The sequence below is a fragment of the Sciurus carolinensis genome, chromosome 16 (genome assembly GCF_902686445.1).
Source record: "Sciurus carolinensis chromosome 16, mSciCar1.2, whole genome shotgun sequence".
NCBI classification, from domain to species: domain Eukaryota; kingdom Metazoa; phylum Chordata; class Mammalia; order Rodentia; family Sciuridae; genus Sciurus; species Sciurus carolinensis.
Genome location: NC_062228.1, coordinates 12,139,948 through 12,164,345, shown reverse-complemented (window position 1 = coordinate 12,164,345; position 24,398 = coordinate 12,139,948). Strand labels below are relative to the sequence as shown.

Sequence of the window (24,398 nt, the reverse complement as noted above, 5' to 3'; positions counted from 1 at the left end):
AGCTGCCAGAGCTGGGTGCGCTTGGCACACACCTATAAACCCAGCCACTCAGGAGGCCAATGCAGCAGAGTCACAAGTTTGAGGCCAGCCTGGGCAACTTAGCAAGACCCTATCTCAATTTTTTAAAAAGAAGAAGGGTTGGGGGCGTAGCTCAGTGGAAAAGTGTGTGCCTAATGAGGTCACATCTGAGCCCCTGGCTTCATCCCCAGTTCAGGGCTGCGGAGGAACTAAGACCAGGTCACATCATTCTCAGTTCAAAGTCCTCTCTGGCTTCTCTTATTAAGATGAAAGTCAAAATCCTAACCATGGCCTCCAGGGCCTTGCATGTTCTTCCTCTATTCTGACCAATTATCTACCATTCTCCTCTTTTTCACTGCTTGGCTTCAGCCTCTCCAAACTTCAGCCCAATAACTGCCAGGAGGTCCACATCTTTTTGCCTTTTCAAAACTCATCACCTAAACCTTTCTAACTGTAGCCAAGACCAAACACATTCACATCTCTGGCCTTGAGAGGCTCAAGGGGCAGACTGGCTGGTCCTCTAGGCAGGGTGAATGAACTTCCAGGCTGCCATGCATAGACACAGCTCTCCCTGCAGTCCCTGAGAAATGTAGGTTCTCAGGCCAACCTCAGTCCAGGTCTCAGAAGACACAATTCCACTATTGTGGGACATGGTTCTCAAACACAAGTATGGATGACAACCACAGCCTGGAATCCCCCTTGGGATTGTCCCAGGCCTGGAGACCACAGATCTCAGTTCTCCATGGAGTCTCTTAGGCTCAAAGGGACAGACTGCCCTTTTCAGACAAGTGATCTCTTCCTTCCAAGGTTGAGTCAGGGCAGCCTACAGGACAGTATTGTCTCAGGGGAAGGGGCAGAGGATGGGAGAGGGGACAGCCTAATTGTTCTGAGCCCTAATCTGAGATTGTAGAAGAAATCTACATGCTCTGGTGGTAGTGGCTGGGATCAGAGCCCCATAACCCAGGGCCCCAAGTCCCAGGCTAGGCTTCTCTGCACCAGGCCTGTCCCAAAGAGTCTACTCTTGGCCCTTAATTTTTCTGGGTGCCACCAAAGTCCTTGAGGTGGGATGAAAGCCTGGGGGCATGCCAGACCCCCAACACCATGGCCCCTGAAACTACCAGAATTTCAACATTAGCTTAAACCTCTGTCATTGAGATCAAGTCTAAATTCCCACTTGACCTTCCAGGCTCTTCACAGCTTGGTACTGACTGACCATCTGATCTCATCCCAATGCTTCCTTTCCCTACATCCAGCTCTGCAGCCCTCCAGGGCTTCTCATCCTTCTCCAAACTCCACTTGGCTTTGTCACTTGCTGTTCCTCTTCCTCTCAGTCTCTGCCTGACAGGCTATTCTTTGTTCTTCAGTTTAGTACTGCTTCCTGAGTGCCCAGGCTGAAGTGGTCATTGTTCCTATTTCAGGAGCAGGGAGGTGGTCTTCTGCGGTTCTCACCCTGGTTTCCAGCACCTGGACAGTCAACCCGACTAATGTTTGTTGACAGAGAAAATGAGCACATTACTTTCCTGTTTACCTTTATGTCTAATTTTGCTACCTTCCCAAAGGTCCTGGACCAGAACCTTGACCTTTCACAATAGTGGGCCCCTAAATGCCAAGTGTTGGCCTGTGTCATCTCGTGTAATGCTATGGCACAGGCATTCTCATTTCCACTTCACAGATGAGGAAACAAAGGTTCAGAGAGAGGGCCCATGACTGCCCACAGGTGGGATGTGGTACTGCTAGGACAGGAATCCAGTCTCACTGGATCTAGAGCCTGAGCTCATTGTGCTGTGCAGCATATGCAGCACCCAGCAACTTACCGTGGTGGCAGCAGGGTGGGGAATGGAAGGTGCATCCACAGACTTCCTGGGAATTCTTATTCTGTCCAAGGATTCCTTAAAACTGTGTTGTAAGGAAGGTGACTGAGAGACAGGAAGGGTGGCATCCTCATCTCATAGCAGAGGAAGATGAAAGCCCAGAGTCCTTTGAAGGAGGCCTGACCTAATACCCAGTCCTCCAGCCTAGAGACACATGGTGTTGTAATCAAAAAAGTTCCCTAAAGAGTGAGAAGCCTTTCATTCCAGGTACAATGGGGCTGAAGAAGAAGATGACCTTGACCTTCTCCTGCCTAGCTTGTAAAATGGCCACAAATCAATGCAAACTTAAAGCCTCCAGGCTTGGAAGTGCTCTCAGGAGTGCTTCCTGAGCAGCAGACATTGTGCTTCATACACATTGTCTTGGCCTTCCAACATACATAGAAGTTTTATAATCTGTATTTTACACATGAACTAATTGAGATACAATGAAGTTACTAAATTAGAGTTCAAGGTCAGTCAACCACTGTATAATAACCAAGTTCTTAACCACTACACTAGACTACTTTCATCCCCCTTCCTTAAAAATCCCCAGAGAACACAAAATTCCCACCAACCTCATCATACCACCAGGATCCTGGAAATTAGTAAATGAGTCCTATAATTCTTCTGAGTGAGCTGACCCCATGTGTAACATGAATGGATCTACAAAAATGTTCTTGCCCTTTGTCCCAAGTTCATCCTGGATGGAGAATAAACTCCAGGAAGAGGGAGGGGGGAACCCCAGCACAACTAAAGACCCAAAAAACTTATTTTCACAGAGTTCTCCATAAAAGTTGAATTATTAATTACAAAAACATCTGGAGTAATCCAACTTCATGATCCCAGAGACAAAGGCATCCTAGGATGGGTTGTTATTGCGGCAAATACCCCTTGTCCTTAAAAATGACATAGTTAATGTGCATTGAAAATAAATGCAAAGTGTAAAAGCAGAACACTTTTAATTTCAGAAATCTGTCTGAATGAGGAAGGCTTGCCTATGCCATTTTTCCTTTCTTTTAAAGAATTTTACATCAATTGATTTTTGATAAGGTAATTCATGCAAGTGATAATTCATGCACCTGATATTTTAAGGGTCTAAAGATCAAAAGCAAAAAATACATAGTGGAGTAGCCCCCAGGAACCCAGGACAACCTTTTCAGAATATGGGTTTGAAGACTCATAAAACTCAGGAGGGAAAACTTGTTTTATGAATTTGTGAATCTGCTTTTTCCTGCAAGGCTATGAAGGCAAATGTTAAAAAACAAAACTCAGAGCAGACAATTCACACCATTTCTGAGATGTATTTTGGAGTGTCTTGGCTGGAACTGTTTTTGTCAATTCTAGTTCATGTTCCTCTATGTTCCATCACATGTTGCTGTGAGGGATGAAGCAGAAGCAGCAGCTAAATGGTGAGGTGAAACCAGTCATGAGCAACAAAAGGAAAGCAACCCTGTGAAAGAAAACTCTGCTTCTTACCTGCTCACATGCCAGGGTGTGGTCTTCTAAGGCTTGCTGGCAGCTTTGAGGGGCTCCAGGTCCTGGAGTAGGTGCACAGGGACTGTAGGCAGTGGGCACCAGATGGGGGAAGCTGTGGCTGCCCCCAGCCCACAAACCAGGCTTCCCATCTGATGAGAAAGGCGGGGAATGCAAGCCACTGCAGCTCCAACTTGACTCTGGAGGTTGGAACTGGAGCCAAGCAAGGGCGGGGCAGGGCCACATGGCCTGAGCCTGCCTTGGAGTCCAGTGTAAGAAGGAGCCTCAAACACAGAGGATCAGTTAGGGGACAGTTCTGACCAAGGGCAAGTATGGTGAGAGTCCTTAGAAATCAAGCCATGGCCTTCAGGAAGGTTGGAGTGTTTTAAGAGGCTAGCCCACCAGATCCTCTCCAGAACATGTGGATCTTGACAAAAACTCTATCAGTCCCAGCAGTCAGAAGGCTGAGGCAGGAGAATTGCAAGTTCGAGATCAGCCCCAGCACCTTAGGCGCTAAGCAACTTAGCAAGACTTTGTCTAAACTAAAAAATGAAAAGGGCTAGGGATATAGCTCAGTCATTAAGCACCCCTGAATTCAATCCTCAATACTAAAAACAAAACAAGACAAAGACAAAAACAAACAAACAAACAAAAAACTCATCACAAAACAGTGATGCAGTAATGACCAGATCATGTGCACATAGGGACATTAGTTGTAGAAAAGGCCTTTCTCTGATGCACAGCATCACTGCTGAGGGCAGAAAAAATGACCAAGGCTATCAGTCTTCAGATGGGAACCTGAGTTCAAGGAGGTGGAAGATTCCACAGCTGGTTACTGAGGCTAACCCCAAAGCCCTGTGAGAACCCTGGAGAAGAGGAGCCCCTTTCCTCAGCCATATCTGCAAAGGTATGGGAACTCTTGCTTTACCTGGATCACAGTGACTGGGCTGAGAGTGGCCCTCTCTGGCAGAGTTCTGTGGGTCCCTGCAGGGGCAGCACCATAATCTTTACAGAGCTGTTTTCAAAGTAGGTTCCCTGATTTTACCAGATTGTATTTGGAGTAGTTAGGGGTGGCCAACTCCCTCCCTGCAAGACATCCTTCAGCTCTCCCACCACCAGACATTACAATGGATGCTGTGTTCAAAGAATTGAACTACCCAAAAGGGGAGTTTGTGGTGCTTCCCAGAATGTGAGCACAGAACCTTTCATTAAGGGCCCCTTGTTAACATCTAGGATTCCACTGCACCTAGTCTGGGAGGGTTGGCCTGGACATGAGAGCATGCCTTATTCTAAATGTCAATTAATTTAGCAGTTCAAGAAATGCTTCCTTAGTTGGATGGAGAAAGTTGGATTCCCTGAACTGTTCCCTGAACAGTGCCCACGCTGGAATGTACTCAGCTACGTCCCCACCCCCACTCCCCAGCAGTGGCTACCCTGGCTACACCCTCTGCAAGGTCATGCTGAGAAGCTCTGCTGAGTTTTGATTCACAGACAATCCCTGGGAGGGCAGAGGGGGCAGAGGTGATGGGAATACAATCACAGGACTTCACTGGGACTCTTTGCTTGGAATGATGCCTTCCTTTCCAAGTGTCCCTATACACAAAGGGTTTACCAAGGTGGTGGCTTCAGGTCTTCAAGGGCCATGGCCCTTCAGACCCTGGCACTCAGCACTCGCCTGTTACCACAGCCACAGGTCAGTCAGTCTTGCTTTTGTCATTTTATAGCCAGGAAACAGAGATGGAGCTTAGAGACAGTGAATCACAAGTCATCTGATGCCATGTCCAGTGTTCCTGCCATAGACTTTTCTTGCTTGGAATTTAACAGATGGAGCCTTGTTTTTGATGGCTTTGTGTGGCAGAGTTGCCTTTCTCCAGTTATATCAGCTCCTTAAAGAGTCCCCAGCATGTCTTTATAACAGCTTTGGGCCCCAATAACCCGGTTGTTATACCTGTCTTGACTATCATGTCACTAGCTTACACACAAGATTGTGAAACTCCTCAACCTACCTCATCAAAAGCAACTCTTTTTTTTTTTCCTTGCAGTACTGGAGATTGAACCCAGGGCTGCATGACCACTGAGCTGCATCCCCAGCCTCCTTTTTTTTGGACACAGGGTCTTGCTAAATTGCTCAGGCTGAGCTCCAACTTGAGATCCTCTCACCTCAGCCTCCTGAGTAGCTACCACAATTCTCTTCATTACAAGATTTTGTTTGCCATCAGAGAAGGGGGAGAGTTGTTGGGTGAGTCTTTGAGGACCAGGCTCTGGCAGGTAGTCAAGAGGTCAGAACTGATGTAGATTTGCCCCTGGGATTATAAAACCTGACTGGATGTGTCAGAGCAGCTGGTTTCGGGGGCGGGCAGGGTACAGTGGTGCTAACAGTCCTTCAGCTCCTTCCAGAGCCCTCTCTGTCTCTTCCATAACTGCCAAGCTCCAAACCAAATTTCCTTCTGTAATATTTGTGTTGTCTTGAGTAAGCAGCAATGTTCCCTCCTTCCCTATTGTAGCTAGTGATTTCCAGATCTGATCATTTATATCGGATTGAGAAATATTCAGCCCAGGCATCACAGGACTCTTGGGTAGAGTCTGTTCTGACACAGAGACAATTCTAATATCCAGCTGGGATAAGGGTCACTATAGGTTACAATTTCCTGTCCTAAAATCTTAGGTTGCCCACTCCACCTTTTTCTGGGTACTGGGAATTGAACCCAGGATCTCATGCATAAGTGATCTACCTCTTCTTAACTACAACCTCGATCCTTTTATTTCAAGACAGGGTCTCACCAAGTTGCTAAGACTGGCCTTGAAAGGCCAGTCTGCACCTTGCACCACCTCCTCATTTTTTAGACTTGGAACCTTTACAAGTTTACCCAATAATTCCTAGGTTGTGCATTTGCTTTGAGGAAATCAAGCATGGGCATTAGGTTATTCTGAAATGCATTGTCATGTGCTCCAGTAGATTCTGCTCACTGCCATGGAAAGGGACAGACTACCACATTAACAACATTCTCTTCCAACCTCCAGAGGACCTAGGAGCAGATCTAGGATAAAAGGCAGAGTAGGTGCTCAGTAAACACTCTCTTCTAGGGGTTGGCAGTATTCTGATGATTGTTTTCTAAGCTTCTCAAGAAAAAGATCTTGCTTGTATTGGTTCAGACTGGTGATAGGGATGCTTCCAACACTACAATCTGTACCTGATTTCAGTTCACCCAAACATCACATGAGCCCTACAAAGTTGGACTCTCAGGTCTCCAAAACCAACCATAGACAAGCAGGTGTTTGAGTCCCTACCATGTGCCTGAGTGAGCCATCTGTTCCCCCACATTCTTTTTTTGGGTAGGCTTTGATTTCTGTAGGAGGTCTGAGCTCTGGATATAGCCAGCCCTTGGAAATGAATTTTAAGAGTGCAATAAACTTAAAATATGCACACATATTTCATATGCAAATGAGAAAGGGGATGACTCATGCAAACACACAGCATTTCTACATTGAATAGAGAACAGAATTCAGGATCTGGACTTGGTGGTATACCCCTATAAACCCTGAGACCTGGGAGGTTGATGCAGGAGGAGTGCAAATTAAAAGCAGCCTCAGCAACTCTATGAGACTGTCTCCAAAAAGAAAAAGAAAACAATTTAGGCTGGTCACAGTAGCAATGACTGTAATCTCAGTTACTTGGGAGGTGGAGGCATGAGGATGGCAAGTTCAAGGCCAGCCTAGGTAAAAAGATCCTGCTTCAAAAATAATCATAAAAAAGGGGGTCTGGGCACATAAATTCAGTTACACTAGGCAAAGGCACCATAAAGATACACATTAGAGAAAAGATACCCTCTTCGACAACTGGTGCTGGGAAAACTGGAAATCTGTATGTAGCAAAATGAAACTAGACCCCTATCTCTCACTCTGAACAAAATGCAACTCAAAATGGACCAAGAACAGAGAACCTGTACCTACTAGAAGAAAAAGTAGGCCCAAACCTCTGTCAAGGAATTCCTCAACAATTCCTAAAGTGCAAGATGTAAAAATCAAGAATCAATAAATGGGATGGTATCAAACTAAAAGCTTCTTCACAGCAAAGGAAACAATCAAGAACATGACTAGAGAGCCTACAGAATGGGAGAAAATCTTGCTATCTGCACCTCGGAGCACTAATCTCCAAGATATACAAAGAAGTTTAACCCAATCAATAAATGGATAAAGGAACTGAACAAACACTTCACAGAAGAAATATGAATGATCAACAAATACATGAAAAAAAGTTCAACATCACTAGCAATTAGAGAAATAAAAATTAAAACTACATGGAGAGTTCATCTGAATAGCAATTATCAATACAAGTAACAATGTTGGCAAGGATGTGGGGGGAAAGGTACACTCATGCATTGTTGGTGGGATTGCAATTTGGTATAACCACTCTGGAAAGCATTATGGAGATTCCTCAGAAAACTTAGGATGGAACCACCATTTGACTCAGTTATCCCACTACTTAGTATATACCCAAAGAACTTAAAATCAGCATACTACACTGATGCAGCCATATCAATGTTTATAGAAAATCAATTCACAACAGCTAAGCGATGCCCTTCGGCAGATGAATGGATAAAGAAAATGTGTTACATATACATAATGGAATATTACTCAGCCACAAAGAATGAAATTATGGCATTTGTCACTAAATGGATGGAACTAGAGACTATCATGCTAAGTGAAATAAGCCAATCCCAAAAAACCAAAGGCTGAACGTGCTCTTTGGCATGGGGTGCAGCAAATGGGGTATGCCGACTCACCAGATTGGAATGGAAGGAGAGTTGGGGGAGGGAAGGAGGATGGGAAAAGACAGTAGAATGAATTGTACATAACTTTCCTATGTTCATAAATGAATACCTGGCCAGTTTAACTCTACATCATGTATAACCACAAGAATGGGAAGTTATACTCCATGTATATAATATGTCAAAATACATCCTACTGTCATGTGTAAATAAAAAGAACAAATAAAAAATTTAAAAATAATGGGGGGTCTGGGGCAGTACCTCAGTGGTGGAACACTTGCATAGTACGTGCAAAGCCCTAGTTTCAATCCCCAGTAACTCATTCTCTTTCCTTCTCTCTCTCTCTCATACACACGCGCACGACGCATTTAGGAGCTGAAGATTTGAAAGCCATTGGAAGTATGACTCAGCATTTCTGGCTCCCCTCTGAAGAACTCCAGAAAGGCTATAGTCATGAGCTGCCCACATCCTGGCGTCCAGCACTCTCCCTGTGAGACAGGGAACCCTAAGCGCCTTTCCCAGTCCCAGCAGCTATTTTGCCAGCAATACATTTACACAAACCAAGAAAAGCAACATTCCAGCCACAGTCCAACTTGAACCCCCTCCCCACAAGGAATGCTATTCTTGGCCAGAGATTTTCCGAAGGAAATAACATCTGCACAACCTCTGGCCCAAGAGGTCTGGGGAAAGCTGAAGCAGCTGAAAACTTTTTGGTCCTCTTAGATCCAAGTCACAGGGGCTTAACAGAGGAGCAGAATGGGAAACAAACCCAATAACCAAGTGCAGATGACTGTTTTTTGACATTACTCCTCCTTTCCAAGTTCCCCAGCGATCTCTGGTGGGTTTTTGTAAGGCTGGAGACAGCTCCCAAATTTACCAGGTTGTTCAACAAAACTCAAAGAGCCACTTGCACCCCTTAACAACTAGAGATGGGACTTGCAATTTGGCCTCACCTAATTGCTAAATATTTATCAGACACCTTTTGTAAGATGTGAGGTAGTAGCTTATGAACAAGACAAAATTCTTCCTCTCAGCAAATTCAAGCCTGAACACTTGTACTGGCACTCCAAAAATTCTGCTTGCCAGAGCCCTTCCTCTGGCAGAGAACAGCAAACTGATGGGGAGATTACAGAGGAAGCTCAGAGGGAAAAATTCCTGATTCTACACAGGTAAGAGCATGTGCCTATCATATAACTTTCCTAGCCTTATATGTGTATATATGACCAGGGCAATCCCACATCATGTATGACCACAAGAGTGGGAACCTAAACAGAGTAAGTTATACTTACTCTATACGTCTCCAAAATGCATTCTACTGTAAGGTATAACTAAAAATAAATTTTTTTTTTTTTAAAAAAGAATCTGTATCTATCAAACCTGAGTTAGAAAGGTTAGAACAAGGAGTGACTGCTTATCTATTCATGCTGTGTATTTGACAGAATGCATTTAGAGTCATAGGAAAAAATAGGTCCTGGAATTATGCTTCTTAAATGCAATTCAGAAGTACTATCTCCTATGCAAACCTATGCATTAAGAAAAAAAAAAGTTATTTAGGGACTCAATTCCTGGCAAAACCTAGGTTTCTACTGACTGATCTAAACCCAACTCATGATTCAAGTTAAACTTAGTTTCTGAGGATGGATTTGGAACCTTCTCTACACTGGACCAAGGGCTGCTCAAAGGCTGTCTTATCACCTCCAGTCCACATTCTTACCAAATGCCATCTTTAGATGACAGAGAATTTGCTCAATTTAGGTAGCTGAGCAGATGGAAAGAATGTTTTACTTCGTGACATTCTGAAAGCAACAGTAAGCTCGGGTCGCACTGAAGGACTGCCTGCAAGATTAGGGTTTCCAGGCTGGGGAATATAGCTCAGTTAGTACAGTGCTTGCCTTGCAAGCACAAGGCCCTGGGTTCAAATCCCCAGCACAACAGGAAAAAAAAAAAAAAAGATCAGGGTTTCCCACGCAGGCAGGAGGAGGAATTTCCAACTAGGGGGCTGGAACATTTCTGAAACTGAACCACTTCTGGTTGATGGGCTCTCAGTGGTTCTTCCTTATATTCCCAAGGTCCTCTGGAATCTACCCAAGATGTGCAGAAACAGCTCCCCTCCCCCATTACTTATGTGCTTCTAAACAGGTCTAACACACATTGCCTGTTCCCAAGGAAGGCTAGTATTGGGATGATCTGTTCTCACTGACTTTTTCTAGTAGTCACAGGGTCAAGGACTTTCTCAAGAAGTGAAGAAAGCATTATTAAATGAGACTGCCCAGATGAAGCCAAGCTAAACCCAGTCAATCCAAGACCTCAGAGTACAAGGGAGCTAAGAATGGGCAGAGACATCAGCAACAACTCCTCAATACCCAATGGGAAAAGGGAGTGACCATCCATATGGTCAGTGAGCCCAAGTTTCATCTGCATAGCAAAGAATCAGGAAAAAAGAAATCACCAAGGAAACTGTGACAGGAGGGCACAGGGTGCCAGAAATCCAAATAGAAAACTAGAAGGAAGGAATGGGCTCAGTTCTTGTTCCGACTCACACTCAAATTTCCCACCTGAATTCTCATTCACAGAAAAAGAGACACAGATACCAGCCACCTTAAAAACTAGGTTTGCATTTCTGAGTAGGTTCCAGAGTGACAGAATTCAGGAGTCATACTGTATTCAACCTGGCCCCACCTTAACTTATCTTCCTCCCTCCCACAAAGTAACATTGTACAAAACTGTATTTACAGGAAAACAAGTTAAAAATTAAGGGTGTGTACAAAAGTAGACAAAAGACCCAAATATCAATACCAGAGATGGTTTCAGGAATAGGGAGCATCATCTTGGGGTAATGTATTATGTACTGGGCAGGGAGAAGTGAGTGAATCTGTGCCAATTTTAGGGGGAAGCAGTCATTCCAAGGGAAGAGTTGAGGGGAGAGTGCTACTGGCTTTAATATTACAGTCTTAAATATCCAGTCACCTTTCTCCTGCCATGTAGCAGAAGACAGGTGGTGGTGATGGTAGCAGGAAAAAAAACAGTGTCTCTGGCAAGCCCGCAGGCACAGCAAGGGCTCAGAAGGCATAACGGGTCCGGATATCCTCGAGCTTCTTGGACACCTCAGGGGGGGTTCGGTCCAGTTCTTCAGAGACGTTCTTCTGCTTATTGGGCTCCATGGAGTTGAACTGCTCGCAGAGGTCTCCATCAATCACATTCTGAGACATGCAGACAACAGAAAGAAAAATGTTTGATGTGCAAAGAAAAAGGAATATGCTAAACCAGCAACTGCAGGGAGAGCTTTTCCTTCTCCCCCAGATACTTGAGTAGCTGGAGTTCAGATGGGCAAAACCCAGTACAGCTTGTTCTCTGGCTATGGCCTGCCCTGAGAGAAGAGGCCTCGGAATATCACTAACCAGGAATTCCCATCATTGCCTCCATCAATCCACTCATTTGCTGCTCCTCCACTCAGGTCTATTCTTTTAAGAAACAGAAATCCAGAGAAAAGACCAGGTGAATGGCTTGAGAAACCTACCTTAACAGGGAAGTAATAGGAACGAAAGCTGAGGTGGTCCCGCCCACAAAGAGGGGGATGCTCAGACCTTAGGTGCATTTCTACATGTTGGAAGAAGTCATGGTCCTGGGGGAAGAAACGAAGAAATTCATCACCGAGAAAACCAGTGAGTTCAACTGCTAGTCTACGGTTTCCACAAGCACAATGAACAGATGAGCCATCAATTTTTATCATCGGAACAGACAGTAAACATCTCATCACTCTTCTGATGGTCACAGGTTTTTCTGCTATAATAGGAGAGCTAAAATCCAAAACAGACCTCATTGTATTTGTAATACAAGAGAGACTGTCATTTAGTAAGAGTGGTCTATGGGTCAGATTCCTGACTCCAAATTCTTGGTTGGAATGACACAAACCAAACTTAGCCAGGAGGCACCCCATCATTCCTAGTCTGTAGAATTCCATTTCTGGGGTTTTGGCCTGAGAATAACCCTATACCCAAATCAGAACTAGTATTGTATAAATTAAATGACTTAACTCAGAGGGTAAAAATTCAGATTCCCATTCCTCCAGGCACTTTAAACTGTAAACTTATACAATTTCTAGACACTCCTAATTTTAAATTCTACTAAACTACCTTAGAAAGGCCAAGGCCAGAGCTATGTGGGGGATCTCACCTCATGGGATGTAAATGGGACAAGGATGCCAATTCCACCTGACAAAGTGGTATAGACGAGTGATTCTGAGCCTCCAGGAATCAATGTAGTCTTCTGTAATGACAGCACTGTCTCCCCAACATGGTAGTTCATGATCACCTCTGCCTGCCAAGTCAAAAACAAGCTAATAACTAAGTGCTCTCTGGAGTCTGTTCTGGTTTCCCATGGGCAAGTGGTGCCTTCAGAAACATTTAACCACCTACTTTTGGGTAGAACTAGGGATTATACCCAGGGATGCCCTACCACTGAGTAACATTCTCTAGCCCTTTCCATTTTTAAATTTTGAAACAGGGTCTTGCTAAGTTGTCTGGTTGGCCTTGAACTTGCAATCCTCCTGTCTTAGCCTCCCAAAGTAGCTGGGATTACAGGTATACCATTCCACCTAGCACATTTCATTATCTTTTAAAATCAAAAAATTGCCAGGTACAGTGGCACATACCTGTAATATCAGCAACTCAGAGGTTAAAGCAGGAGGATCGAAGTTGGAGACCAGCCTTAGCAACTTAGTGATACCCTAAGGAACTCAGTGAGACCATGTCTCAAAAAAATAAAAAGGGTTGGGAATATAGTGGTTAAGTACCCCTGGGTTCAGTCACCAGTACCAAACTTGGTTAATTAATTAAATAAATTTAATTCCAAAATTACTGAAATCTAAAAATACTTTACATTCTTTCATTATTTAAAGCTTAGTGCCTCAAAACATATTGAGGTTTAGATTATTTCTGATAAAATATTATCATGAAAACTTTGTGGTTAAATTATCAAGTTTGCAATTAAGAAAAAAAGAAACCATATTATAAACAACAGCGATCACTAGTTTGTTCTCTAAAACAGAGTTATCTTTAAAAGACAAGAGATTCTCTATTAAAGTACATGCCTACAGGAGATGAGCAGGTTCAGGACCCAGAGAAGAGCTGGTTAGTATTGGGAATGAACCTTATGACCATATTTTTCAAGGACTCACTACTCTCCAAAGAGATTTTTACACTACTGACAGAATATCTCAGAAAAATTCCTACTTTACACTTCATAAAAATGAGGTGACCATGCAGTCACCTTATGACAAACCCAGCATTCATGCTTTACAGACTGTCTTGTAAGCTGAGGGATTTCTGAGAAGGAAAAAACTTACAAGAGAGCATTCAGTAGTCATGTGCACTGTGGATAATCCAATCAAAACTCTTTCTTCAGTGAGAGCAAGAGGGAAGGTATTGAACTTACTTTTTCACTTGGGCCCTTTTTGCAATCTTACCTTTTGTGAGGCCCCGTTGAGCAAGCCCCGGTCCCACAAGGCTTTGTTTCCTGTGGGATCCTCATCCACTTCATCGTTGGTGTTAGGTGGGAGCCTCACCTATAAGGAAGTGACACAAATCACAGGGATGGGACCTGCACCTGCTCCCCTGGATCAGAAAGCAATATGGTTGCCCTGGGCCCTTGTAAGTAAGCACAGGGCAACTATCTAGACAGAGGCCTGAGCCCAAATATCCTATACTTACTCCAGGGAACTGTGTCTGAGGTGTGAGAAACTCAAGAGAACCATGCTTTAAGCAAGGTTCAGCACAAAAAGAGCAAAACCAGACCACAGATTACAAAAAGACAAGTCAGACCTGGCCAAGTTAAGATTCTAGCAAAAGGTAAAAATAAATACTAGTCATTTGTTCAAACTAAACTTATCATTATTAAATTATGTTCTATAGAGAGGAGGGAGGTCACCATGGGGTTGGGAGTGGGTTTCAAAGGACTGGTAGGAAGACCAAAGATTTTTGGTTTTTGGAATTAGCCATAGTAGGGCTGAAATGTTACACCCATTTTTACTTCCCATATTAGAGATCATACTCCTGGCTCCTTGGTTTTACCAATGCCACAAACCAAGCTGACTTTTCTACACATCACTGTAACCAAAGGAATCAACGACTCACCACACAAATGTTACCAAACTTGTCTGCTCCAGCCACAGTATCATAGTCAAGGAGGCTAGCTGTAGTAACCCATCGGGGGTAGGTGTCATCGGCAAAAATGATGAGCTGGTTCTCATTACGCTTGTAGCGAACCCAGATGAAACTTTCTTGGACATCAGACACAATTACCCTGTGCCCAATAGTCTGGATTCCAGATATATAATTGGCGATATGCTGCGGGGGGACAAACAAGGACTGAAATGGATATAATCCTGGAATTCAGAACCTACAGAAAATCTAGCTTTCTCTGATTAGTACAGACATAGGGTATGTAGAAAAGCACACATCAGAAGAGCTGCTGGCAACAAATGTCGAGAAGGTAGGAAAAAGAATGAGTTTTTAATATAGTGGAAATACATGTCTCTCAAATTTCTTATAAAAGCAAGCAGGATAGAAAACTGATTTTTGGTTTGAATGAGGTTATCTACTCCTTCCCTTCTCAAGATTTAAGAGTCTAAATTCTGAGGTTGGAAAAGGGGGAATATAATATGGTTCTAATAAAGTCACATGACTTTAAGAATCAGTGTCCATTACCCGAACAATGCCCCCTCTTGCCTCATAGGTAGGTCTTAGCCTCCACAGAACGTTTACCTTATTCTCACACTTTCGGAGTAACTTCTTTTTTCCCAGGTCGTAGACCCGCAAAAGTTTCCCCACACCAATCAACACCCTCCCCTGGAATGGAGCAATGGCAGCAGGGACCTCTTCCACTGGAGTCTGTGAGAGGAAAAACAGGTCATGCAGCTACCACAACACAAAGCCACAAGCTAGTTCGACCCCCTCAACCCAGAACTGCTGCTTCTATGGGCACCTGTCAGGAAGACAGGCAGCAAGTAACTCTATTTTCGCTTGTGAGAGGAATAAACCACACATGCAGCATTCCGTATAAAACAGCATTTTCAGGTAAACAAATCCTATACAATGCACTTCACCTAGCAAGTGGCTCAATGCCACAAGTGAGACGTCCTGGTACCTGATGGGTGCTGTCCTCAGCCTGGGCTAGCACCACGAAATAACGGTGAAGCTTCAACATTTAAGAAGTGACTAAGGTTTGCAGAGAGATGGGAAAGGAATGCAAGTAAAAATGACATCTTATTTTTAAGGGAGAAGAAGGGTCTGTGAAATAATTACTTCCAAGAGGACACTCATCTCATGGTAGGACTAAAGGAGTCATTTGTTATTTATATTTTAAGACATGTCTAAAATACAGAGTTTAGAGGCATTAACTACATTTATACTGTTATGCAACCATCATCTCCAGAGGTTTTTTCATCTTCTAAAATAGAAACTCTGTTTCTATTAAGTAGTAACTTCCCAGAATATTAATTCTTTAAAACTGCTGAATTTTAGTCACAAATTGAGTCTGCTGAGTGAAACAGTAAACAAGGAGCTGATTCAGTGTGCATATATCTTTCCACTGTGGGTGGTTAGCACCCAGGCTTCCTCTTGGAGCTAGGCACTGGTACATCACTAAAGCATGACCTCAACATTTTCCCTGTGCTGCCGAGAGATGTATTAGAATCAGTGAGCTGATCCCCAAAGGTCTGACTCATAAGTTCAGCAAAAGTGGGAGAACTAGGTAGAACCTAAGAGTCAGGAGAATCACTGGCTAATTCCTACCTTGTGCAAAAACTCCAGTTTCTCCCCGTTGTTCACAAGTTTGTAAGTATAGACAAAGCCCCCTGCCACAGATCGAGGGTTCAGTATCAGGTCCTTAGCCACACCCACCAGCACATACCAGTCTTCACCAGTGTTAGAGAACCTACACACAGCCACACTACAAAAAGAAAAAGAAGAAAGTGTCAGGCATTAGTAAAACCCAAAGAATTCTGGTATCTGCCTAACAAATCCTGGACTGTCCTAGGCTTCTTACCTAAAAGCTGCCTCATTCTGTTCCAGCTGGACAAGGTCCAATGTATTCCCCTGAATAGGATTCATCACCCGGATCACAGAGGCCCACTGCCCATTGCCAGCCTTGGGAGCTCCAAAAATGGATTCAGGGAGGTTTTCGTTGAGGAATGCTGCTGCCATCTCTGCAGCTAGCTCCCGTTCATCCTCCCCTGCTGCTTCCACCATTTCCTAAATCCAAAAAGAAAAAGAAAGGAGTCAGTGTGTTCAGAGGTGAGAAGCGGGAAAGCAGCAAAAACACTAGAGGAGGAGCTTAATTTATAAAATAGCAAAGTCTGTCACCCAAAACCTGGATTTCCTTAAGTAAAGATTCAAGGAAAGGTGCACCAATGAGAGGAAGTAAAAAGATCATCAACCGGAAAATCAGATACTGCCAGCAACATTTGAGGAGAAAATGCCAAAAAAGAACAATACCAGTTGTAGCAAATATTGGATCTGAGAAATGTGAAAATGAAAACCCCCATTTTTCTACAAGATTACTTCATATCCCTTGCTAAGACTATTTATCTCCTTTCTTTCAGGCTGGATCCAGTTCTCCAAGGTTGTGATTATTTGGTTTTTGTTGGGAAATGGTTTTCTGGGAAGAACTGGTGTTGTAGGGAATCTGAAAGCTGTTTCCTCTGGGCTCAAATCCAGAAAACATATAAGAGCCTATTTTGGAAGCTCAAGGACAGAATTCTTCCATAGCGAAAACAGAATCCTGAAAATCCAGATCAGTATATAAACACTAGGTCACAAGACTGACTTTTCTACACAAGTACACACACATGCCTTTAAACTGAACCTTGGAAGTCAGACACATTACCTCTGCCATCTGCTGCTTTCTCTGAGCTTTAGTAGCCTCAGTGTAGGCATTGTGGTCTGTCTCAATGATGATAAGGTTGTTACTCTCAGGGTGGATGACAAATTTCCTTGGTGTGTACTGAAGTGGAAAGGCTACTTGATTGAAGACAGCACCGAGCTTCTCCAATGCCAAAATCCTAAGACAAAATGCAAGGGGTCATTTATTCAGGACCTAGAAACTGATGGCTGAAATGGACCATGAGCAGTTATAGTAAACACAACCTCTGAAGCTTTAATTTTGCCATTTTAAGCTAGAAGATTCTTCATAACAGGTAAGAGGATCCAGAAGAGCCTTTCCCTTCAGCAATAATCCCCCACTATTTTACACTGATTAGTGATCACACATTATGATCAAAGAAATGTATCACTCCAGTGATAATGTGACAGTTTAAGGTTAGAATCTCCTTTTCACTGACAAATCCATAAATAAAGAACACTAATTCTAAATTTGTTGTAAAGCACTGCAATTACCTAACATATGGTATTATGCGAATCATGTTTCATAAAGTAGATGATACCCTTCTGAATGAAAATCACCATAGCTTTAGGAAATCCATTGATAATTCAAGAGACAGCAAGAAAGGGAACACAAATTTCTGACCAACAAGACCTAAAGATACACATCTAAGCCAAACTATGTGGAAAAACAAGGAGAACCCAGGCACTCTTAAAAATATAGTTACTAGATTTCTAATGACTTTTAGTCACAGTTTAAACATCATCTGCAGTAAAAGGGGAAAAACTACAAAGGTTAAAACACGAGATTTTAGTAGATATGAAATGTCAAATAAAATTCTAGTAGTTGGAAAGAGGTATAGAATTAACTACAAATTTACTAAGCCCCCAAACCTGAGAAAGATTTGAGAATTAGAAAGACAAGGATCTCAGAAGATTTTAGAAGATATGGCACATGAGGCAATACAGGAAATGCTCTTCTAAGCTGAAAATATTCTGCACAGGGAGTATAATTTTCTAAAATGGCAAGTGAATATAACCTTTGTTCCAGTAACTCACTTCTAAGAATTCACCCTACAGATTTATTCATACACATGTGGAATGATACACCTATCAGGTTATTCACTGCAGCACTGCTAAAAGCAAAACAATACAATAAATATCAACCAAGAGACACTAGTTGAACAAACCATGATATATCCAGATGATATAAAAATCTAGCAATGAAACAATATGGAGTTATATAATATTTATATTGAGTGACTTCCAAGACTTACTGTAAAATGAGAAAAGTATGGTGTAAAAGAGTGTATGTAGTGAGCTCTCTGTGTAAGCAGGAGAAAAAAGAACACATACACATGTTCATTAGGATATGCTTAAAACTTGTGTATAAAGATACACAAGAACTAGTAATACACGTGTCTGAGAGGAGAGGACTGACTAAAGACATGCTTGGAAAGAAGACATTCATTTTTCAAACGATGAAGCTGCGCACAGTGGCATATGCCAGTAATTCCAGCTGAGCCTGAGGCAGAAGGATTGTAGTTTAAGTCCAGACTGGGCAACTATGTAAGACTCAGTCTCGAATAAAATTGAAGGGGTTGGCAATGGAACTCAGTGGTACAGCACTTGTATTGTGAATAAATAAATAGATAAACAAAAAATAACACCCATTCCCGCCCCAAACCAGGGTCTCCAGGATCATCTAAAATTTCTTCATTGAGTCTATGAGGACTAAAAATAATGGTACTGCTATTTATTTACTTAAGGTAATTCAACAATGTAAAACTGCTAAGAATTCTCAAGGAAGTAAGCAGTGTTTAAAGGTCATGTACCTTTAGTAAAAGGCTTTTAACAGAAATGAGAATGGGTAGTCTACAACTAGTATTCTTTCTAAAACTCAACTACCCATTCAGTTATAAACCCTCTCCCTCAGTTTCCCCCTTCACATAAATATACACTGGGACTACCCTGTGTGGCCATGACTCTAAGCTAGAGTTCATAGGATGGCCTGGTGAACAAAATATAAGACTTGCCCCTAAGGAATTCACATCTCTGTCAATCACCAGTAAACCAGTAATTGTTCTGTGACAGTGAAGGGTTAGAATCTCCTCTTTTACTGATAAATCCAGAAATAAAGAACACTAATTCTAAATTTGTTGTAAAGCACTGCAATTACCTAACATGTGGTATTATGCTCATCATGTTTCATAAAATAAAGTAGATGATACCCTTCTGAATAAAAATCAAATGGTAACTGTGAAAATCAAAAGCCAAGAGACTTTAGCTGGATGTGGTGGTGTGTGCCTGTAATCCCAGCAGTTCAGGAGGCTGAGGCAAATGGACAAAATTCAAGGCCAGTCTCAGTTAAGTTAGTAAGACCCTGTCTCAAATAAAAACGAGACTTGTTTTACATATGAACAGACATACATACATACATACATAGACATCCATCCCCAATAAATTCTCTAAGACTCTAAGGAAAGAGCCAGTATCAAGCAGGATCTGATCATACGGTTTTCGAATTATCTAGAATGCAGCAGAGTCAGAGACAGAATATGAAAGGGTAGTGAGGTGCTAAAAGAAAAGGAAAGACAGAATGAGAAGATTTCAAACATCTACTCAGAACTCTAAAAGAAGTGATAAAATGGGAAAATTAAAACTTTTCAGACAAAAAGAACCAACAGAGATAAAAATATAAGCCAAGCTAGATAAAGTCCCTAAGAACTGCAGAAAACACCAAAAAAAATAAACAACAGACCACATATGGTCGGTCTGACAGTAGTCCCAAAGTTCAACAACGGAAGACAGCAGAAAACTCTTCCAAAGTGCTATGAAAACAGTTAACCCAGAAGCATACAGCATAAAACAAAAGTACAAACGTTTTCTGGTACACTATTATTGATGGTATTTCTATTCCTGTGCACACCCAAGTTCTCTGAGTAGTAATTTACCATGTTCCTTTATTTGTGCAGACACTAATTCAAGAATTCTACAAACATCTAAGTTATAAAATGAACCATTTAAATATCAAAAATTATCAGTGTCAAGAAAAAAAATAAGTATGCCATAAATAAAAATCTCAACCCTTGATCCCACTGTTCCCATTTTCCTCTGCTCTAACTCACAGCTACAAGGACTACAGGGCACAGACTCTACGCAGAAAGGACACCTGTCCTCAAAAAGACACATACGAAACTAAACCACAGACGCTCCCATACTATATTGCTTCTTTGAAAATACAAAGTTACCCAGCATTTACCTACGTGGTGCATAGGCTATTGGTGATACTCAACACTTCGGGTAGTTTTCACATACACTTTTAAGCAATTATTTTAGAAATAACTAGCCTTCTGTGCTACAAAGGATACCATCAAGAAAATGAAAGACAACTCAGAGATTAGGAAAAACATTCAAATCATGTATCTGATAGGAGACCTGTATCAAGGACATATAAAGATTTCACAATTTGCTTTGGTTTGGATGTTGAATATCGCCCAAAGACTCATGGTAGGCTTGGTTCCAGGGTGGTGCTATTGGGAAGTGGTAGAATCCTTAGGAGGTGGAATCCAACAGAAGTTCTTTAGGTCACTTGGTTGTGAACTAGTAGGGGAATGTAAGACCCTGGCCTCCTCCTTGCTCTTGTTCCTTCCTGGCTTATAATGTCAGCAGTTTTGCCCTGTCACATGCCCCCACAACGATATGCTGCCTCACCATAAGCCCAAAGCAATGGGGCCAACCAATCACGGACTAGAACTTATAAAACTGAGCCAAAATAAACCTTTACTAAGTTGATTATCTTAGATGTCTCGTTATAGTACTGGAAAACTAACACGATTTAATAATAAAAAGACAACAACCCAATTAAAAAATGGGCAAAAGATCTGAACAGATATTACTCTAAGAAGAATAGCCTAGCTGGCTCTGTGTAAGAGCACTTGCCTAGTATGCATGAGGCCCTGGGTTCAATCCTCAGCATCACATAAATAAAATAAAGGTATTGTATTCACCTACAATTAAAACAAAATATTTTTAAAAAGAAAATATGTTCATCATTACGCATCAGAAAAATACAAAACTAAATCATGATACACTTCACACTCACCAGGATGATTAGACTCAAAAGTTACAGAGCAAGAGTCTGTTTGCAAGAACATGGAGAAACTGGAACTCTCATACCTTAGCTGATAGAAATGTAAGAATTCAGTCACTTTGAAAAGCAGTCTGGCAGTTCCTCAAAAAGTTAAAACAGTTATAATATTACCTATCAATTCCACTCATATTTCAGAGAAAACTAAAAACCTGTGCCCACACAAAAATTCATACATGAATGTTTATAGCAGTGGCATTGTCTTAAAGAAGTTTTTTTTTTTTTTTTGCGGTGCTGGGGATCGAACCCAGGGCCTTGTGCTTGCAAGGCAAGCACTCTACCAACTGAGCTATCTCCCCAGCCCACTAAGGGAAGTTTTTTTGGGGAAAAAGTATTCCTGCTAGGAAACAGTCTGAAAATTTAGAGTTTGTCTAAATCTAAAGCAATTCAGGAGTTAGGGACCATGGATGAAGCCTAGGGGGAACTGTGAAAGCCTGAGACATAAGTGAGGGGAAGCATTCCAAGGGCAAGTGCAGAGATTTAATAATAATAATAATAATAATAATAATAATGTATAGAAGAATGCAGGGAGATCGAGTCTGCTGGAAAAGGTATATAAAAATGCTAAAAGTTAGACAACAACAGCTATAAAAAGATCCTAAAAGCTGTTGCAAAAGAACAAGTCACTTAAAGATTAACAGTGATTGATTTTATCAAGAGGGCTACACTAGTATCATTGTAGACAACAATAATAATCAGGACATGTACAACTTTAATGTCTTAAAAACTTAAAGCTGGGCCTAGTGGTGCACACTTATAATCCCAGGTACTGAGGAGGCCAAGTCAAGAGGATCACACACAAGTTGAAGGCCAGCCTCAGCAACTTAGCAAGACCTCATCTTAAAATAAAAATATTAAGGACTGGGAATGTAGCTCAGTGGTAGAGTGCCCCTGAGTTCCCTGGGAGGAAAAAAGCTAAAAAAAAAAAAATCCAAAAAACCTGAGAATAATAATAATAATAATAATAATAAAAATGTATTGACCATGTTATTTTCTATCTTAATAAGAATATAATATATTGGACTGTACACCAAGAATACAAATAACCCAATCAACAAATGGGCTAAGGATATGAACAGACACTTCACAGAAGATCTACAAGCAATCAACAAACATATGAAAAAATGTTCACCATCTTTAATAAGAAAAATGCAAATCAAAACTAAGATTCCATCTCACCCCAATTAGAATGGTGATTATCAAGAATACAAGCAACAATAGGTGTTGGAGAGGATGTGGGGAAAAAGGTACACTCCTACATACATTGCTGGTGGGGTTGCAAATTAGTGCAGCCACTCTGGAAGCAGTGTGGAGATTCCTTAGAAAACTTGGAATGGACCCACCATTTGACCCAGCTATCCCACTTCTCAGCCTATATCCAAAGGACTTAAAATCAGCATACTACAGAGATACAGCCACATCAATGTACATAGCTGCTCAATTCACAATAGCCAGACTGTGGAACCAACCTAGAAGTCCTTCAATTGATGAATGGATAAAGAAACTGTGGTATATATATACAATGGAACATTACTCAGCTATAAAGAATAATAAAATTATGGCATTTGCAGGCAAATGGATGAAATTGGAGAATATCATGTTAAGTGAGATAAGCCAATCTCAAAAAACCAAAGGATGAATGATCTCACTGATAAGCGGATGATGACACATAATGGGGGGTGGGAGGGGGGCAAGAATGGAGGAAGGAGGGACAGTATAGAGGGGAAAGAAGGGTGGGAGGGGTGGTGGGGAGGAAACAATAACAGAATGAATCAAACCTCATTATCCTATGTAAATGTATGATTACACAAATGGTATGCTGTTACTCCATGTACAAACAGAAAAAACATGTATCCCATTTGTTAACAATAAAAATAAATTAAAAAAAAAATATATATATATATATTTGACTCTTAAAAGTCAATACTATCGGGGGACTGGTGTTGTGGCTCAGGGGTAGAGCACTTGCCTAGCATATATGAGGAAACTGGGTTTGATTCTCAGCACCACATATAAATAAGAATAAAGTAATGGCCCATCAACATCTAAAAAAATTTTTTTTTAAAAATTGACTTTTTTACTATGAGTAAAAACAACTGCTCCTAAATAGCTTGTAAAAGGCCTAAAAAAGTTAACTTTTTTACTATCGGTAAAAACAATTGCTACTAAATAGCTTATAAAAGGCCTAAATAACCTAAACTGAGGTTAGAATTTCATATGTTAACACTGAAAATGGTAAGACAGAGTCCAAATGGTTATCAATAATCTGACCCTGGCTGGGGTTGTGGCTTAGTGGTAGTGTGCCTAGTACATGAGGCACTGGGTTAGATCCTCAGTACCGCATAAAAATAAATTAATTAATTATTTTTTTTAAAGTCTAAAAAAATAAATAAATAAATAATCTGACCCTTACTCTAAAACTAATCCAATGGCACTGCCCTTCCCTGTTATTGGAAAACAAAAACCTTAATCTCAAGACTATAGTGCTAAGTATTAAAATTTGGCCCTGAAAGTCTAAACAAGCTAAAACTCCAAACATTGAAACTTGGCTCCCAGGTACTTAAATTCTGAGCCAAAAGAAGGTTTCACTTGTAACACACTAGTCTCATGGTGAAGAGCTGGCTCTCTGCCATGTCTCTACAACCTCCTCAAACAATGGCAAAAAGGCTTTCTACTGGGCTCCAAACCTATAATAAACTCACCTCAGGGTATTGGTGGAGATGGCCACAATGCCTTCAGGACACTGTTCAGAGGCAAAGCCAGATGCAAATTCCAGGGTCTCATAAGACAGGGGAGTGAGATGGAAGCGAGACTGGTAAGAATAGCTCAACCATGAACGGCTTGACATGGCCAATACCTGAGGAGAGAAAAACACTTCCAATGAGCTTGGGAAAAATTCACGCATGGTAGGTTGACCAAATATCCTAACCTAAATTTCAGTCCACAGAATACTCCAAAGCATTTGAGACCTAAAAGACAATTTAAGAAAAGGAGGCAGTAGATTTAGTATATGATAAAACCATGGGCTACAAGCTGCATGAACTAGACTAATCATTACTCCATCTCACTGAGCCTGTTTCCATAGGTATAAAATAGAAATACTATTACAAGGCTGAACAGCTATAAAAATTACTATTATTTTTTTTTACAGTGCTGGGGTTGAACCCAGGGCCTCACCCATGCTAGGTAAGCACTCTTCAACTGAGCCTCATTCCCAGCCCCAGCTGTAAGAATGAAATAAAATAACATTTAAGAACTGGAA

The 24,398-nt window shown here is 41.7% G+C and overlaps 1 protein-coding gene across 1 annotated transcript in view; it reads right to left on the bottom strand.

The window, feature by feature from the left end:
• Positions 1-10,705: 10,705 nt before the first annotated feature.
• Positions 10,706-24,398, bottom strand: part of Sf3b3 (splicing factor 3b subunit 3) — a 47,659-nt gene continuing 33,966 nt past the window's right edge. Inside the window, exons 17-26 of the mRNA XM_047529221.1 lie at positions 23,839-23,993; positions 16,994-17,168; positions 16,154-16,359; positions 15,901-16,057; positions 14,872-14,997; positions 14,242-14,454; positions 13,575-13,673; positions 12,284-12,427; positions 11,628-11,732; positions 10,706-11,310 (exon numbers count right to left, since the gene is read on the bottom strand). Of these exons, the coding sequence (XP_047385177.1) occupies positions 11,170-11,310; positions 11,628-11,732; positions 12,284-12,427; positions 13,575-13,673; positions 14,242-14,454; positions 14,872-14,997; positions 15,901-16,057; positions 16,154-16,359; positions 16,994-17,168; positions 23,839-23,993 (1,521 nt within the window). The 3' untranslated portion in view covers positions 10,706-11,169. The remainder of the gene's footprint in view (positions 11,311-11,627; positions 11,733-12,283; positions 12,428-13,574; positions 13,674-14,241; positions 14,455-14,871; positions 14,998-15,900; positions 16,058-16,153; positions 16,360-16,993; positions 17,169-23,838; positions 23,994-24,398) is intronic.